Source organism: Cutaneotrichosporon cavernicola (assembly GCF_030864355.1).
Source record: "Cutaneotrichosporon cavernicola HIS019 DNA, chromosome: 3".
Classification (NCBI taxonomy): domain Eukaryota; kingdom Fungi; phylum Basidiomycota; class Tremellomycetes; order Trichosporonales; family Trichosporonaceae; genus Cutaneotrichosporon; species Cutaneotrichosporon cavernicola.
The window spans coordinates 1346197-1363870 of NC_083395.1; the positions used below are offsets into that span (position 1 = coordinate 1346197).

At 55.7% G+C, this 17674-nt stretch overlaps 3 protein-coding genes across 3 annotated transcripts; 2 read left to right on the plus strand and 1 right to left on the minus strand.

The window, feature by feature from the left end:
- Positions 1 to 10: 10 nt before the first annotated feature.
- Positions 11 to 2386, minus strand: SAC1 (uncharacterized protein; the record flags this gene model as incomplete). Its single annotated transcript, XM_060598959.1, has 9 exons — positions 11 to 208; positions 242 to 315; positions 349 to 505; positions 541 to 1532; positions 1572 to 1605; positions 1652 to 2010; positions 2045 to 2122; positions 2161 to 2326; positions 2363 to 2386. 9 exons carry the CDS (start codon positions 2384 to 2386, stop codon positions 11 to 13), a joined length of 2082 nt encoding a protein of 693 aa, XP_060455700.1.
- Positions 2387 to 2810: 424 nt separating this feature from the next.
- On the plus strand, positions 2811 to 3953 carry POL30 (uncharacterized protein; the record flags this gene model as incomplete). The annotated part of the gene is made up of 5 exons (XM_060598960.1): positions 2811 to 2862; positions 2943 to 2995; positions 3034 to 3141; positions 3180 to 3285; positions 3322 to 3953. The coding sequence occupies 5 exons, from the start codon at positions 2811 to 2813 to the stop codon at positions 3951 to 3953; spliced, it is 951 nt and encodes a 316-aa protein (XP_060455701.1).
- A 4529-nt stretch (positions 3954 to 8482) lies between these two features.
- CcaverHIS019_0305070 (uncharacterized protein) lies at positions 8483 to 10547 on the plus strand (the record flags this gene model as incomplete). Its single annotated transcript, XM_060598961.1, has 2 exons — positions 8483 to 8922; positions 9023 to 10547. 2 exons carry the CDS (start codon positions 8483 to 8485, stop codon positions 10545 to 10547), a joined length of 1965 nt encoding a protein of 654 aa, XP_060455702.1.
- Positions 10548 to 17674: the final 7127 nt, after the last annotated feature.

The window sequence follows — 17674 nt, forward strand, 5'->3', positions numbered from 1 at the left end:
TCTCTCGCCGTTAATCGATCAGCGAGCCCTTCTTCTTGAGATCAATGTCGTCGAAGACTCGCGACTTGGAGCGCCCCTTCTTGCCCGACGGCACGGCACTTGTGATGCTCATGCCGCGCCCGCGGCGTGTCCCCCGGAAACCTGGACCCTCGTACGAGAGAATCTCGTGGGGCGGGTTCAGGCGCGGCCACGCAACGTACGACGTGCCCTGCTGTCAGCGGGGCTGTATGACACTACTCACGTTGCCCCAGATGTACGTGCCGGTGACGAAAGCGAGGGCAAGCCACAGGAGGAGGAACGAGTAGATCGACCACTCTGCGTGTCAGCTGTGTTGGCGACGGGACGCACCAGACGTGCGCGGGAGCGTGAGTGCGGCGAGGATCATCGTGAGCGCAAACACGAATATGTACGGCATCGAGCGGAGGAGGAGCGGTCGCGTGTCGCTGAGCGGGGGGATGCCGCCGCGGCGGACAACGTACGCGCCCGTGACGAGGTCGTATGCGTCCTGTGGTCAGCCACCCCTCCTGGCCACCCTCTCACCTGGCGGTCACCGTCGAAGAAGTTGTTCTTCACGTAGCGCATAAGCGAGTTGATGCCGTCCTGCAGCAGACCCTCCTTCGTGCGCTTGCCCGTGCGAGTAAAGTCGGTCTTGAGTGCGCCACTGCCAGCATATGCCTTAGACACCCCGTCCGCGTGGTCGGCCCAGACATTGCGGAAGATGAGCATGAAGTCCGAGTGGTCCTCGACACCCTCCTTGACGCTGAGGATTCCAGCCTGGCGGAGCTGCTGGTTGAGCGCCCACTTGGCGAACGCGGCCTGCGAGACGTTGGTGCGGTCAAGGCAGTCCATGCAGTTGGAGCGGATGACACCCTTCTGCACACTGAGGACATTGGTTGGTCCGCTAGAGCTGCCAACCCCAGACGCCGCCGGAGAGACCGAGTGGTACCAGCCATCTGCTAGGAGATTGTTTTGCAAATCGCCGACGAGGGTCTCGATGCGGTCAAAGCGCATGCCCTTGCACTCGGCGTGGAAGTCCCAGTAGATGTACTTGGTCTGCTCGGCCAGCTTGTGGTCACTGTTGTTGGCAGCGTTAACGACTGTCTCAAACGCCTCTTTCACGGGTTTCTCGTATCCCTTCTGGTTAACAAGGTTGAGCGAATACACCGAGCCGTACGTGTCGACTAGCTGGTGCATGTGCTGGCGGTACGACCCGGCCGTGTCAGGTTTGTCCATGATCTGGAGGTCAGGCTTGTAGCGCAGGTTGTTGATCTCGGCCCAGTAAACGGGTACGCTTCCGCGAATCTGTACGAATGACTGGCGCTCGCGGCCATCGACTCGTCCACGCATAGTCTTGTTGTCGTCGATGGGATCATACAGCACAATCTGCTCGGTCTCGTTGAAGTTGGCAACGTTGCCGTCGTGGTCGATACCGCGCGTGAAGTAACGGGTGCCGACGCGGTGGCGCGAGCGACGGGCAACGAGGCAGAACAGGAAGTCACGGTTGTTGATCACAGCCGAGCGGAGCTCGAGCACTGGGGTTAGTTTCTCCAAGTGGAATTTCAGCGACATACATCCAAACATGGCCGGGAGGATGAAGCGGCTCAACTGATCCGTCAACAGCTGCCCTCGCTACACATTCCGGTGAACTCACGTCTGTGCCGTTCTCGGTGAGGTTGATGAAACGGTCCTGGAGGAAGCGGTTCCAGAAGAACCGATCGTCGGCGCGCTTCCAGAGAGGTTCGCGGTTAGGCCCCTTACCAGCGTCCTCAAGGACCTTCTGGCGCTGGAGGGTGTTGGTGAGGTCCCAACTGTACGAGAACCACATCGGGCCAGCCTTGAGGCCCTGCTCCACGAGCGAGACGAGCTCATTCTCGATGGGGTTGCCGAGGATGGCCTGCGATGATGACGCGGGGTTGAGGGGAAGGAGACGGAAGTCAGTAGCGAGGTAGATCTGGTGGGTGAGGAGACGACAGCTCGGCGCGCGCTGCGTGATGATAACGATGTAGTCGGCTGCTGTCAGCTGCCGTCCTTGGCTTCATCTCACTAGTGGCCAGTGTGATCATGCCAAGGATTCCGTAGCAGGCGATCACCTTGTCACGCCCGACAGGGATCGTCGAAGATACTGGTTGTCAGCGGAAGCGACAGCATCGCGCAGCTCACCGTCGAGCGAGATCTGCCCTGTGCGGCGGTCGATGACAAGGCTCTCGCGCACATCCTTCTCGTTGGTCAAGCGGGACGAATCGGTCCCGAGAGCCGGAAGCGTCGAACTAGACGGCTCGAACACGTACGAGCTGGGAGAGACGTAGACATTGTACGTCTCGTACAGCTGGGAGGGTCAGCGGTGGCGCAGCGGTGGGCTTACCGGCTGACAGTTGTACGCTGCCATGCTTCAGAGGAACCAAGGGCGAGTATACAGACAAGGATGTCCAGTGGGCGTCTGGGGATGAAGAGGCTGAAGGAAAGAGTGGTGTAGTGTGATAGTGAGGACTGGTATGAAACGTGTGCTGTAGAGCACGAGGTTGACACTTTCAGGCAGTCATACAATGCTACAGTGACGCGTATCCAGATACACGAGGTCTCGTATCAGTCCGCGTGGTGAAATCAATGACGTGGAAATTGAGTAAATGGGTAACCAGTACGCGTCAACCACTTTGGATGAACATCACGACGCGTTCCTCCCTCCCTGGAGCCTGAAGACAACATTTGCCCCCACTCCTCCCTCTCTTGCTCGTCGCCATCATCCATCTCTCACTCCATTCTAAAGTCACCTTCTCCATCCTCCATCTTCCGCCCGTAAACCCACTCTCAACATGCTCGAGGCTCGTGTTAAACAGGCGTCTGTCCTCAAGAAGCTCCTTGACGGTGAGTCACTACCGTGGTCCGCGCGTTAGATCCAAGCAAACATTACCTTATACCTTACGACGCGTACTGACATTATCTAGCCATCAAGGAGCTCGTCACTGACGGCAACCTCGACTGCTCGGACGAGGGCATCGTGAGTGGCGACTGACAGGCACGGCACTGACCGCGCAGCAACTGCAGGCGATGGACAACTCTCACGTCGCGCTCGTGTCGCTCAAGCTCGAGGCTGACCAATTCGAGTCGTACCGCTGCGACCGCAACATCCCGTTGGGCGTCAACGTTAGTTGCAAAGCGCTTATGGACACAACTGACCCCAGCTTACTTCGCTCACCAAGATCCTCAAATGCGCAAAGGACAATGACATTGTCACTCTCAAGGCGGCCGACGACGCCGACTCGCTCGGCCTCGTCTTCGAGTCTCCCAGTGAGCTCCCACGAATCCAACAAAGCTGACAGACAGAGGAGGACCGTGTCGGCGAGTACGAGATGAAGCTCATGGACATCGACCAGGAGCACCTGGGTATCCCGGACACGCAGTACGACGCGACGATTACCATGTCCTCGGCCGAGTTCCAGCGCATCTGCCGCGACCTCGCGGCTCTGGGTGAGAGCGTCAAGATCGAGGCGTCCAAGGAGGGTGTGCGCTTCTCGTCGGAGGGCGAGGTCGGCACCGGCTCGGTGCTGCTCAAGCAGACTGCAGGCTCGGACCGTCGCTCCAACAGGGCAGCCAAGCAGGACCCGGACGAGGATGAGGACGATGACGAGGATAAGAAGCCTGATTTGGACGAGGACGGCGAGGAGGAGATGGACGACGAGGAACGCCCGAAGAAGCGCAAGGCCAACGGCGGCGCAAAGGCCAGCAAGAAGGCAAAGGCAGGCGCCGGTGACGACGACGTGGGTGTCTCCATCATCCTCGAGAAGCAGGTCAGCCTCACGTTCTCGTTGAAGTACCTGTCCAACTTTGCCAAGAGCGCGCCGCTCGCCCGCGAGGTCAGCCTCAACATGAGCAACGACGTGCCGCTCCTCGTCCAGTTTGACTTTGAGCAGGGCACGCTCCAGTTCTTCCTTGCGCCAAAGATTTCAGACGAGTAGGACTAGAGCGAGAGGTTGACTCGTGGCTGGGAGCAGAGTCGTATTGTACCACGTCATTTGTGTTATGGATCGAGCTTGCGAGGTAGTGTTTGTAGTGCAGTTGGCATGGGGACTGACTGAGGCGTTAACTCCTCAGCTGATCCTAGGATGTGCTCATCTGACAAGAGGCCAAGCGCGAGGGCCGCTGCTGAGATGAGTCATTTCACGGCCCTGTCACGGCCCGACCAGTTGTCTTACCTCGCACGGCTGCAGCGCAAAAAAACTAAAAACTAAAAACTGACCTGGAAATGCTCATTGACCACGCACAGCAGGTGGCGACCAGACTCGGTTCGGTGGAGGCGGATATGATACGACGGTGCGGGTAACCTTGGACGTCATTATATCGATCTTAAACTGCCCATTTCGCATCAATGAAGTACCCTGTCTGCAATTACAGTGGTCGTGTTTTCCTTTCAGTACCATACTCTAGGGAGACGCTGGTTCAATGTGACCGTTTTGTGAATTCTGGGGTAGTCGCGTGGCGTCGCCAAACGCGACTAACAATTTCTGCAGACATGAATGGTGAGGGTGACGGGCTCAGCGATGTCAGGATGGCATCAGGTTGGGTGTCAGGTGAGTGCCAAGTGAGCGTCAAGTGAGCGTCAGGTGAGCTCGTCTCCCACTGACGGGCCGATGCCATTCACAAGAGGATGCGAGATGCGAGATTCCCTGTCTCCCCAACCATTCGGCCACTCCGTCGCTGTCCTTGGTATCGAGACGGCTTCAGACGTCCTATGTGAAGTGTCGGTGTTCGGTGTCAGATTTTTACGGATATGAGGGATGTAGGGAAGTAGGGAGGGAGGGATGAGGAGGTTGTCTGAGACAATGGGTTTTGCGACTAGCGCGTCTATGATCGTCGTAGGGTGAGACTCAGATGAGTGAATGGGACCGTACGGTCCCGACTTAGGACGGGATGTCTGTCGCAAGTATGGACTTGGGTTAAGTAGGCCCTCTTTGGTCTGTAGCCCTTGAACATCGGTTGCATTCAGGTGGCTAGTGAGCGGTGAGCGTTGAGCGGCGGTCGCCACTCGTACCCTCATAGCATACCCGGCTCTGTGGGTAGCTGCTAGATAGGGCTTGACAGGCTTGAACCAAGCTTGAGACAGGGTTGGAACAGGTTGTCCACATGTATTTCAGAGTGAACGGCGTATGATTACCCTGCGGGTTTGACCTCAACTAATCCATTCAATCATGTAGGTCAGGCGGTCACGCAGTCAGGCGCAAACGTCGTGGCCCACCGCCCGACCCAGATCCACCAGCTAGGGGAGAGGTCAGGCGCGTCGAGATTTCTCTGTTCTGTGCCTCTGTGTGGGTCTTGAATACAACTCTTTGAATGGATATCTCATGTCTCACTCCGCAAAACTCGGATAGAAAACGGTGAAATCCCAAGTTTCAGGCATAAGCAGATTTCGACCCAGATTTCAGACTTGGGCTAGACTATGCAGCGCCGAGGGAAGATGGGCTCATCTGCAATGGCTGGTGTAGAGATGAATGACCGTAGTGGAAGTGACGGTCACGCCTGGTGATGTAAAGTAGAGCCAGAACGAGGGTCGGAGGTATGAGGTCATCGAGATTGCGCGCTTGTCTTTTCTCTCTCATTTACCATTATTTACCAGGAACACACGCCACGGCACTCATCCGTAACGGTTGTACCGCCATGCGTACCGCCATAGACTGATGATCAGCTGCCAGTTCCGAACACTACGCTTCCATCCCTGCTTACGGCGTCCAAGGTAATAAGCGCCAAGGCCCACTGAGGCTTCGTCGTCATGACTGCTGTCGCTACCGCAAGCCCACTCGTCCCATCGCGCAGGTTGAGATTTTCGTTTACAATGTGCCGGCATCCTTTAGAGACAGCGGGAATGCAAGTGTGAGCGGGTTACAACATGAAACGGTCGGTTGCTGATCACTGAGACGCTGAAACGTATTTGGTCAATAACAGTCCCGTTCATGATGGGTCGACTGTTGCAAGTTGTTGTCACAAGGTACGTCGGCTTGGTGACATGACGATCGACACTCATGTACGCCGACTGTTACCAATGTTCCAGAACAGTAACAGAGTTGGACTGACTGACCTACTTACTGATGGGGTGGCGTCCGGAAGCTTTTGCGCCTCACCGATAGAAAACTGAGCTAGCGTTACTAGTTACAAGTTGTGGTGTAGGATAGTATTAGTTTGATTGCCTAACCGTTAGTAGTCAGCGTTACATATAGGGATGTTGCACCGAGGTTTGCGCAGCATGTGCAGGTTGATCACGCCCGACTGCTTGTTCGGTCGAGAACCGTTCTTTGGTTCTAAAGAAAGGGTAAGATGGTATGTGAAATATATGGTTTGGTGGCGGACGTGGCGTGGGAGGTGGCGAAGAACGTTATGAAATTTCATACCGCTTGTCATGTCTGCTTGTTTGTCATTGCATCTAATGATCTGAGATTGAGTGGGCGTGGCCTCACAAAGAGCAAAGCCAAACTTGACCACTGAGCAGAGTCTTGTACGCACAAGTGGTAAGGGAACCGTGCCGGGGTCTCCGGTGGGCAGAGTGAGCGGCATTGGCGGTTCACAGGCCACAATCTCATCAGTAGGGACGAATGAATGATGGGCCTGGACGTGGCATGCTGCTGCTACGTTTGGATCGCACCTCCCTAGCAATCTTGGCAGGTAGTCTTGGCATCCATAGTCATCTAGCCGTGCACACTTTGGCCGCACATGTGGGATAGAGCTTGCTCTCTCACTTTGATGCTTTGAATCTCAAGTCCACTACTAATATTTCAAGTTGGATAAACCAACCTCCAAATAGTATTTGAAACCCTATTACCCGAAATTCAAATACCAATTTCCAGCTCTGCTTGTAGAACAGCTGGACAGGGTGAATGCATGGTCATGGTCAATGTCCTTGTGGTCGGGTTGTGCCAGCCAGGCATGGATCACCCCTGATCGCTACTATGCGGTCGCATCCGACTGCCTTGGCAATCTGGCGCTTGAGTTAATATCGGTTCTCTCGCCTGGCTTGGCGTTGACAGCGGGATGCACGGACGAGAATGCAACTGCAGATGCCAACTGCCAGCTGCCGACTATGTCGAGGTCGGTCATTGCGTAGATCTCCGTTGGCCGTTGGGTGGGCATGGTCAAGTGGCCAGACCTTAGGACGTATTGAGCGCCAAACTCGGCTAGCTGCCAGGGGACACTACAACTTGACAGTCGTAACACATAGACCATGGACCCGTTACTATGCACGGACTGGCAATGATAACTGTGCAGCTGTGCAGACTAGTATCAATCGTTCACAAACATCCATCTTTATTATTGAGATAAGGTTTCTGATGTTGAGACGTTGAGACGTTGAGACTTTCAGAGTCGATAGTTGAGCGGTGATCCTCCTCCGATGGTCCCTAACTATCCCTTTCATCATCCTCTCCATTTGTGGAGCGGCCAAAGCAATGCAATGACAACGGAATCAAAATGCCCTGAGGGATAAATGGTTAACCAATCATAATCTTCCAATAATCGACCGCATTCCCCTCGCTCCCTCCCCCAATTGATGAAACCCTGAAGTCCTTCAACCCGTTGGGTTGCCTTTTCGCTGTCCCCCATACTCTCAGTAGAGTTGCATATATCCTTCATCTCTGACTTTCTCGTCATCACAACACTCACTTTACATCAACAACACTCTCGGTGCACAACGCATCCAATCATCTACCTTACGCAACAGCATCGTCCTTACCTGACGGTCATTCGCAAGAGCTTCAGCTCCTCGCAAACCGCCCCAAACTCGACAGATCCGCGCCGACTCACCCGGCCCACAATTCAATGAAGAAGTTTAAACTTCCTTGTAGTGCCTACAGCAGTCTTAAAGGAGACGTTCGGAAGTGAGTACAATCGCGCCCGCGACATGCTCTTGCACCTCTGCCATTTACCAACATCGTGGATGCGCCCGACATTCATGGGCGCTGTAAATGCTACAGCGCAAGGTTTGGCGAGTGCCTTGAACGTGGTCGTGCGACAAATTCATGGAGAGCCCGTGCTGACCGGATTTCCTGTTTCATCCCACGTTGCCACCATTACACGCATCACACGCCACAATCTCGCTCACATTTACACTCGACCTCTTTCATCACTTGACCGCATCGTTTTTCTTGGCTTGCACACGCGCCCTCATGATAACGGATCTGCCTTACAGCCTTCTCTCCGGCTCGTCTCAACTTCGCCTCCCACCCCTGATCTACACCCTCCTCGCAAGCGGCGAGAAGCCCCCCTAATTCGACAAACAGTCGAGTCCGCCGTTGCGCTACTTTGCGCATCCGCTGCTAGTCGCAGCGCATACTATCTCCTCCTCAATACCGTCGTACATGGGATAAGAAACCCTCCATCACCAGGTTCTCCACGCAAGCAGCCACCGGGAACAGCTGGCCCGTTACCCCCACCCTTAATTCCTCAATACAAACCTCGACTCGCCCCGACAAGCGCTTTGTTCCACAACTAAGTTTCCCTCGAAATGAACGCCATTCGATCTCTCCCCCTCATCAACCGCCCGTCCCGCACTGTGACGCCTACAGCTACTGTTCAGGCCACTGGTCCAGCTGCTGTACAGCCGCTCGGTCCGCCCCCGGTCCCCGAGCCTCGTGCGCACCACACTCCCCACCCCTCCAGCAACACCGCGATCCCTACTCCGACGGTGGCCCCCCGCTCCCAGTCGATGGGACCTATCACTCGCAAGGCCAGCCCTCCCAGCAGTCGGTCGGCGACTCCGCGGATCGGCGGCACAGCCACTCCCCACAGTTCAGGGATGGACGGCCCTCAGGCAGGCGCCCACGTTGACGCCATTGGCCTTCGCTTCAACGACGCCGTAAATCGCGCACTGACTGGCGTCGATTCCAAGACCAAGAAGGGCTTCCGCAAGGGTGCGGGCTGGACTGTTGGCGAGAGCGTTGCTCAGTGAGTACTCGTCATCCACGGGCAGATTTTGTCTGTCAGACATGGAATGTGCCAACAAGTCAAGATCTCGCGATTTGGAAGAATGTAGCTAACCGCACAGTGAACTCGGCAACACGGCGCCGACGGACACGTACCTGCTTCGCGCGATCCTTCGTAATGCCGTGCGGGCGCTCTCGATCTATGCTTCTCGACTCGATGCGCTCCTGCTGCCGGCATTTTCGGACCCACAGTTCTCGGCTCCGCTCAACCTGATCCCGACCCACAACCACGCATCGCCACTTAACTCCACCCAGGCCTATGCAGTGTCGGTGGCGCATGCCGCGTGGGAGACATGCGAGAGGATTGAGCAGATGCTTGACCTCGGGCAGTACCCCCGCTTCCTCGAGGACGGCCTTCGGCCCACTCTGGACAAGTTCGACACTGTTGTCGGCAAAGTTGTCCGCCCGATTTTCCTCCAGCTCAAGGTCGACCTCGAGGCCAGTGTCAGCAACACGGGCGGCGGTGCCCCCAAGACGTCGGCTGGCTCGATGACCGTGCCCGCTGCTGTCAACGGTGCGCCTCTGACGCGTGAGAAGAGCAACACAGGCCTCCCTCGCCTCGCAAGGGAGAGCTCGGGCGGTGGCTACTCCCGTGCTCTCGCCGTACCCGCAAACCTCCAGCAGTTCGCCAGCCGTGTCGACGGTGCGCGCAAGGTCTTCGAGACCGTTGCTGCGCCTTGCGGCCATGATGGGGAGGGATGGATTGTCAAGGTCATGGTTGCCGTTGTGTGGCGCGGCATGCGCGTCATCATGGAGGCTGACCACACCCCCAACCGCTCGCCGAGCCCGGGCACTGTGCACAAGGCGCTGTCGGGCCTCGGCAAGGAGGCGACGCCAACTGTGGCCCAGTCACCCTCGCTTGCCAAGATCACTTCGCTCTCGATTCTCACGCCCCGTGGCGCGGGCTCGCGTCCTCCTTCCCCTCCACGCACTGCTTCGCAGTTCGACCCGGCTACTCACTCGCTCATGTCGTTCGAGGGTTTGGTCAAGCGCCTTGTGAATGGCCTCGTCCAGCCGCCCACCGCGCCTCCTTCGTCGGCGGACACGGACGACCAGGAGCAGGAGCACATTGCGCGCGAAGCCCTGCACGAGGCCCTTGAGGCTTTGGAATCGGCCACCATTGCGACTGCCGCCTCGCACGGTGACAACGCGTCGGCCCGCATTCTTGCTTCTGTTCGCCGTCTGCGCGACGACATTGATGACGATGCGGACGAGAAGCTCGACGACGCGCTCGAGGACCTTCCGTCTGTCCAGCTGTTCAACCTCATCCAGCGCCGCGCGAACGTTGCGCTCGCAGCACTTCCTACCAACCCTCCTCTCCGCCTCCGTGAGGTGACTGAGATTTGGGGCTGGACCCAGGCCGAGTACGAGCGTCAGATTCTCTCGGGCTTTGGACCGGCTGAGGAGAACGGCCCCCTTGTTGCGGATGCTCACAAGCCCGAGATCGAGAGCATGCTTGGTTCGCTCGCGACCCTGCCCGTGGACGACAACGCATCCAAGATCGCGGTCATGACAGCGACCGAGTGGGTCCGCGCCCTCGGTGTTGCCCTCGAGGCACGTTGCGACGTTAAGGTTGCGCGAGCTTAGCTAGCTCGCGAGTGCCCCGCGAAGGGGTGCTCACCCAAGCTGCATCAGTGTGGCCACATGTTCAAGGACTCTTTTCTTCCGAGCAGGCTGGACGCGGGCGAGTGTCCATGTGGCCTGGTCGCGTGGTTCCTGCAAATTGTGTGTTTGCCGGAGTGCTCGGCTGCTGCCATTGCTCGCCACTGCTGCCAGAGCCATCGTCGACCTGTTCTCTCGACGGCTAAGCGCGCGTGCTCGGTCTTTATTTCATACTTTTACTTTAGATTGTTTCTACTTTCAGTACTTCAACGCGATGGCATATGGCATGACATACATCTTGCACTTGCACATAGCACGGCACCGTTTATGCGGCACACAAGTAGAGTACTGGATGAATTGTGGGTAGGAATTCCGGGCATCAGCTAGTCTGAAGCGAGGTCGCAAGGTCGTGATGCAATGTGAGACATCCCGCCCCCTTTCGTCGTAGATTCATGACCCCTCTTGCAATCTCATGATCTCCCGTCCGACCTAAGCGGGCACCTTATTCGCTCCGACTCCCCTCTTCAGATGACGCATCATGTGTCCTGCATAATTCTCAGGTTCCACCTCGCTTCTAGGAGGATGTCGTACGGCGCGGTTGATACATAAGCGCGCCCAGGCCTTGCGGACCCAAACCTAACAGTGTTTCATCCTGCAAACTCGAGCAGGCGCGCCCCAGAATTGAAGTAGACCATGCCGAGAACTTTGTGGTCGGGTCTGTTCGGAAGCACTTCAGGAATACAACAGAGGGGACGTGTGAGAACACCGTAGATTCCAGTCTGCACCCTCTCTGCCCTAAACGTGTCCGCTGGCGGATGCTCCCGATCCGCAATGGGGTTATCGCTGCAAAAGACTCGTCCTCAGCATGTTCACTGAGGTGCATCTTAGGGTGTTGGCGGCTTTTCATGAACCGGCTGAATAAAAATAAAAAACTCAACTAGTCCGCTAAGGCTCATCTATTTACCAATGGAGTGTGGGACAGCACTGCCTGAGCACTGCCTGAGCACTGCCTGTAATGTCCTTGAGCTAGTCCTCATGGTAGTGCACCGGTTGGGTGTACCAGTCAGTCGGGCAGTCATTGGTGTTTCGCAACATTCCCTCCGAGAGCACATTACTCGTATCCCTGGAAGACCTATATCCTGTCGTTACTACTCATCTACGCAAGATGAATATTCTGCCCCTTGCCTTTCCATCTTCCATTTGCACTCCCGGTAATCCATCCAGTCGAGTCCCGGCACTCTGAAAGTTGCAAGTAGTGCTCCCGGGTTTCCCATGGGCCAGTATGTGATGGAAAGCGGGGGGACCGGCTGTTGCTACGCCAGCTCCTGTGCCCACGTCTGCCCACATCGCGTGGCATGTCATTCTGATCGGGCGACGGGTTGACAAGCTGGTAACTGCGGTGATCTCAAAATCACATGCACACTTGGGATCGGACCTGACATTCGGTATGGTAGTAGTCTGAAAAGCGCACGCATCATGCCGCGGATGATGGACAAAGCGTCAACTTGTACCGCCCGTAATGTTACGATCGAGCTCACCTTCCCGTCCACGTCTGGAACGATGAGAATGTCATGTCACATTCTGGTGAACGGGGACAGTGACATCCGCTGGGGTTAGGCGGAACGCATTTCATCTGACATGTAACGGGATAGTTGCCGGCATGAACTGGTGCAAAAACCCATCGGACAACTTGCGACGTCAGAAAAGTCCCACCTGAAATGCTGAAACACATCCTGACACTTGAAGCATCAAAATCCGCATGGTGACTCACCACCTCGTACTCGTACTGGCTCCTGAGTGGGGCCAGGATTTGACGTCGTCTTACAACTCTTACACACATGGCACATGTCGGCATGTGTCGGCATCGCATCATCCGCGGGAGCGTTTCAGCGACCATGAGCTCAAGGAATCTAAGAGACATCCAGACTGCAGATCTTGCGGTGATTTCTGACAACGTCAGTGACGGCAAATGTAGGGTACGGTTACGCCGACGGATCGCGACCGAGGATCCATAGACACGGACACGTCGACGTACCCTGGTCGAGGTTGCGGTGTCGCGACGCCGAGTTGTGAATGTGTTGCCGTTGCCGTGTACCCCGAACCTACATCTAGCTCTGGCTCGGAGGTCTGTGGGTCATTGTGCTCCACTCACGCTCACGCTCACGCGACAAGCTTATAGCAAAACTATACTGTAATACTGTAGAGACCATCTCGTTACACGTGACTATACTTTGTCTTTTGTGACTGTAATGTGTGACAGGCCCGAGGCCCATGCTCGAGGCACAATCACAGTCCAGAAATGCCGCAGTGTGGCGAAGCCCGGGATGCCTGGTGACGACGCTGTGATTTGGGAATGAATGGTACGACACCTCGTCAGTCACTCGGGAAACGGCGCCGTCTTTGGGTATGCACAAGCCTCCGTTGGTCGCGGCCCAACATGATGTCAAGCGACGTGCCGTTTTTTTTCTACTTGTCTCTCACTTTTCTCATCGCGGTTGGGAATAGCTCGCCGAGGCGGGCTTGGCAAACTGCTGGTCGATAAGAATCTTCCCACTCCCACTCCACAACCAGACGCCTTGTTCTTGGGCACACGTGACCCATCTCATCTGCCTCGGCTTGAACAGTAAAATTCACAACCGTGGCAGTCAACACGACACGAGGGGCGACGCCACTGGACCACTCGGAGGTCAGCTGTAATGTGCCTACATTTCTGATCGAGTTTGCTATTGAAAGAATGAATCAACACTGCAATTGGCGTCCACCTAGAAAAGCATCGGACAAACAAACTCCACACCCGTCCTGTTGAATCCCCACGACCCATGACCAACTCTATTAATGCATTCCTGTTGATGATCCTCGACTAGCGCAAATTGGTTTGAATTGCAAGGGTGATGGTTCAAAATCTCAGAGACGCGTCGCGAAACCTGGGAAAACTCAATCCTCGGCCCGGTGGAATCTCACAGATCTAGCACCAAACATGAAAACTACAGCCTGGGAGCAAAATGCCTGAAATCCCGGAATTGAAGTGTCGTGTCGTGTGTCGAGCGTCGCCATCCCCGCCTCCCAAGCGTGTTGTCTGGCCCAAGATCGAGCTCCAGCGGCCTAGTGAACTGTAAGCAGGGTTATCTTGTACCATTAGGCGGGGCGGTCGCGTCGTACCCATCCCCGAAGCTAGAGTATCAAACCTCGTCGTACTGTCGTAAAACTCGGTTCGCGTCCTGTGCCGGCATACCGTGACTCAAGCTCAAGCTTAATGGAACGGGGCACAGCCAATGTTGGACTCTTGTGGATAGATGGCGTCGGGAACGGCTGCTACGTCCTCAAAGCTACAACTACGTGCAGGGTAGAGGCGCGATGGTGGGTTGGGGCTCCCTGGGCCAAGTTGAACAATTCGGGGTTGCAATGCGGCCGTAGTTTAGTGGCCCCTCACTACCTCGCTACCTAACTCGGCCGTAGTCTCCCACGCCCTCGCCCCGATTGCCAACCTACCCCGCAGCCCCAAGTGGGCACGGATAAGGCGGAGCGCACCACCGGACCGGTCTTGCGCAAGCTGGCCCATGGCCCATGCACGAGCGTGCTCCACTGCATGTGTATCGGGAAAGCACATCACTCCATAGGCCCCGGCACAATGTTCATGCCCTAATGAAAAGCCGAGCCAAGAGATGAAAGCACTGAGCAGAAGCACCCTCGGACCTTTGCGGCCAGACTTACAGTACGCAATACACGACGCCACTAGGGAAGACGCATAGAAATTCGCCAGAGCTTTTTTCCGTGGCACTGAATATGGATGCCGTTACATATTGCATTAGCTCCAGGACGGACTTGCAGGAGCTTAGGACTATTGTTCAAGTTCCAGGAAGCGAAATCTAATACTCTAGTCGAATTGAGGAGCTAGGTTCTCAGGACGTAGATAAAAGTGGTGGCACTTTGTAGGCACCGGCTGGTAACCATTCAAGAGTTGCAGATCATGCGGGGATCGGATCTGGACACGGGAGCGGGCGTGGTCACCCTTAGTTGAATAAGTACCGCTAGTATATGGATAGTGAAAGAATAATCCGAGCAAGTGGGCTGACGTTGGGGCTGCTTGCACTTTATAGTAACGAGTTGGACAATTCCGCGAAGGGGATGCGAGGGCGATATGTATTCACATATTCTCTGATCGGTGCAAGGGCTCAGCACACCGCGCCTGTCTTGGCTCGACCTATCTTACACCACTTCGCCCCCCCCCCCCCCCTCCCACCTTCCTCGCACTGCATTGCGCTCCACTGCACTGCGCACGCAATGAGCGCTTTGTCACTATCCGGGCCTTGTCCGGCGGCGGGTCCGGTTATTGCAGATGGCTACTGTCTCATAGCCTGTCAAGATTCCAACCCCGCTTGTGAACATTTTGGCGGTAGACGGATCTTGTCATCTGACCATTCAGAGACATCATAGGGTGATGGCGGTCGGCGAGGAGACAGCTGCCAGGGAGTAGGGAGTAGGACGGCCGGCGATCCTGGCCAGATTGCTTCCATAGACGACAAAAGGTCGCCCTGCATCTTGCATAATATTCACCCTCTTCCCTACCTAAATTTCGATGAGGGGGCGAGCAAGTCTCAGACTGACCTGTTCAGCCCGCTTATACCTAATTGTGTTTGAGGGGTCACCCATCTTCCGCCATCGACAAAGGACAATGCATGGGAATCGCAAAGGGGGGGAAAGGCTGGAGGTCAATGGGACAATGCGCTCGGAAAGTAAAGACACAATAAGGCTCGGTGTAAAGCATCGAGACATTTTTTTTCTGCTTCCTGGTCCCGAACTGTTGCAATCCTCGACGCGCTTGGTACGTGCATATGCACGCTCTGTCTGACACTGTTGCGGATCTCACCGACATTGCTATTCATTGATGGTTACAGTTTAAAGGCCAGGGTGTCCTCATGCTCCACGCGCCAATCTGCGTAGAATGGAAATTTCCAGGGCGAGCACACGGCTGGTTTCTATCAATTAGGCTAGTGAGGTCAGGTTGCAAGTTGCTGATATCAGGCTCAGAACAGGGGCTTCTCCACCCTCCCATCGTTCCCACTCGCCCAAGCCACCGACGTGTTCAGAGGCCCGATCTGCCATCTAGCATTCCTTGAGGTCACCGAGGTCTCTACTATTCAGTAACGGTCCATCGCCAGTCACTGGCGAGGCGTCTCGTGGCGCCGAAACTCTGACCAGGTTTGGAGGCGCATTCGGCATTCTAGAAGCCGTCTCCGTCACTAGTCACCAGTTTCTATGTCTCTCGCCCATTCCATGTGCCCTTGCGATGGAGAGCACCGGCCCCCACTGCGTATTTTCTGGACCTCGCACGTCGTACTCGCCACGGCTCTGGTGCGAGCTTCCGCGGTTTTACAGAGTGGAGACTGGTTCCTCAGCCACCCGATGATAGGGACAACAAAGGTACTTTGGCCACGGCAGCGTCGTGCTTCATCTACCGGCACGGCATTTTCTGTCTATTAGGGCCGCAGTCTACTGTCTACCTTCTGGGCGACCAGCCGTCCGTGCATGCTTCCGTCGCGTTGACTTTTGCATCGTCGTCAAGTCCAGCCTAACGGGCCCACCACCACCAGACCCTCTGTCTCCCTTGTCAATGCAACCTTCAATAGCCGCTGATTGAATGCCGAACCCCTTTGCATCCTGCATTCCCTTTTCTAACCCCATCCTGGTCGCACTGATCGATACTAGTAGTTTAGGAGTTTAAGGCTTAGTACCACGCGCTTCGGGTCAGGCAAAGTGACACCTCAGACCCAAAGAATGCATGCACCCTCAAAGCCAAGTTTGCCGGACAAGGCGACCCAATCCAATTTGGCACCTAGAGGAAATATTGAAATATTCACCTTTTGATGCCCCGGCTTTGTGGCTGACGTCGCACTCTTGGAATTTTGGATGAGTTTTTCATTTTCTCCTTTTCCCTCCCCCCACAAAGCGCGCAAGCCACGGAATTTCTCGGTTATGCATAAATATCAGGACGTTAATAGAGACTAAATTTACACTCTTCTTGACGCGAAAAATATGTTGCCGGCAGAATGTGACGTATTTCAACCAAAACCGATCACTTTGAGGGTGGTTGTGGGCTGACAGGGGTTGAACCGGAGAGAGTACGACTTGCATGCCGGCTGGCCCGGTTTGCCCGAATGGCCAGATCGTCACAGCAACGTTTCAATGCATCTCTCGCTTGGCATGTTATTGTCTCTACATTCCTCCCCCCACTCTTCTCGAGACGGGTGTCACATTGGACAAGCTCTGGGCCGTAACAGCAGGGAATGCATCCCGCTGAGAGCCTTTGCTGCCTTGTAGATCACCTGTTTACGTCTTCACAGGCCGTCCAGACCTCCAGGTCTCTACGAGCGACAAACGGGTGACAACGAAATAGGTACTGCGGGATGTTAGGTCACATTAGGCGTCGTTAGCAGATGCCACAAGGCCACAAACTTCATTGCATCAGTCAGCCGTGTAGATCGGGTCCCCGATCTGCTGGCACCTCCACTCAAAGGCTGATCTTCCGGTTCTCACCCCCCGATCTCATCCCTCAATGCGGACATGCGGACCAGGCTCGTTGCTCTGCACCCCGTATCTGTAATCTGGACGGTATGGCGGCTGTGTCCGCCGGAGTTATGGCCGGGCGGCGTGCCGTTTGCCGATGTACAGTGTCGGTGCGTGAGAACCAGGGAGTAGGAATACAAAAGTGGCCAGAGTACGCCGTGACTGACGCGCGGACACTGCTGCGACGTGGCTGAAACTGGGGGGTGAGCCTTGACACTGTCATCAGGTGAAGCAGCGCCGCCAAAGGCAGTAGCGGTGGCTGTTGTGCAGTGGTCTGTGGTGAGAATGTGAGTGAGAGTTGTTCACTGGGTGGATTGCCATGGCGTCAACAAAGCGGTCCGTGTACTTGCCCAGCCTTTGGGCTGTGCTTCACTGTCAACCAGATCCCACTCTAAACCAGCTTCTTATCTCCATTTGCTGTTTCAGCGTGAGGTCTCCCTTCCTCCGCATCCTCATCAACCGAATGAGCTCTGCGCCACCGCCGAGAGTGGTGGTAGTGGTGGTATGAAATGAGCTTTGTCAAGGTCAAGACGATCGACGCTTGAGCG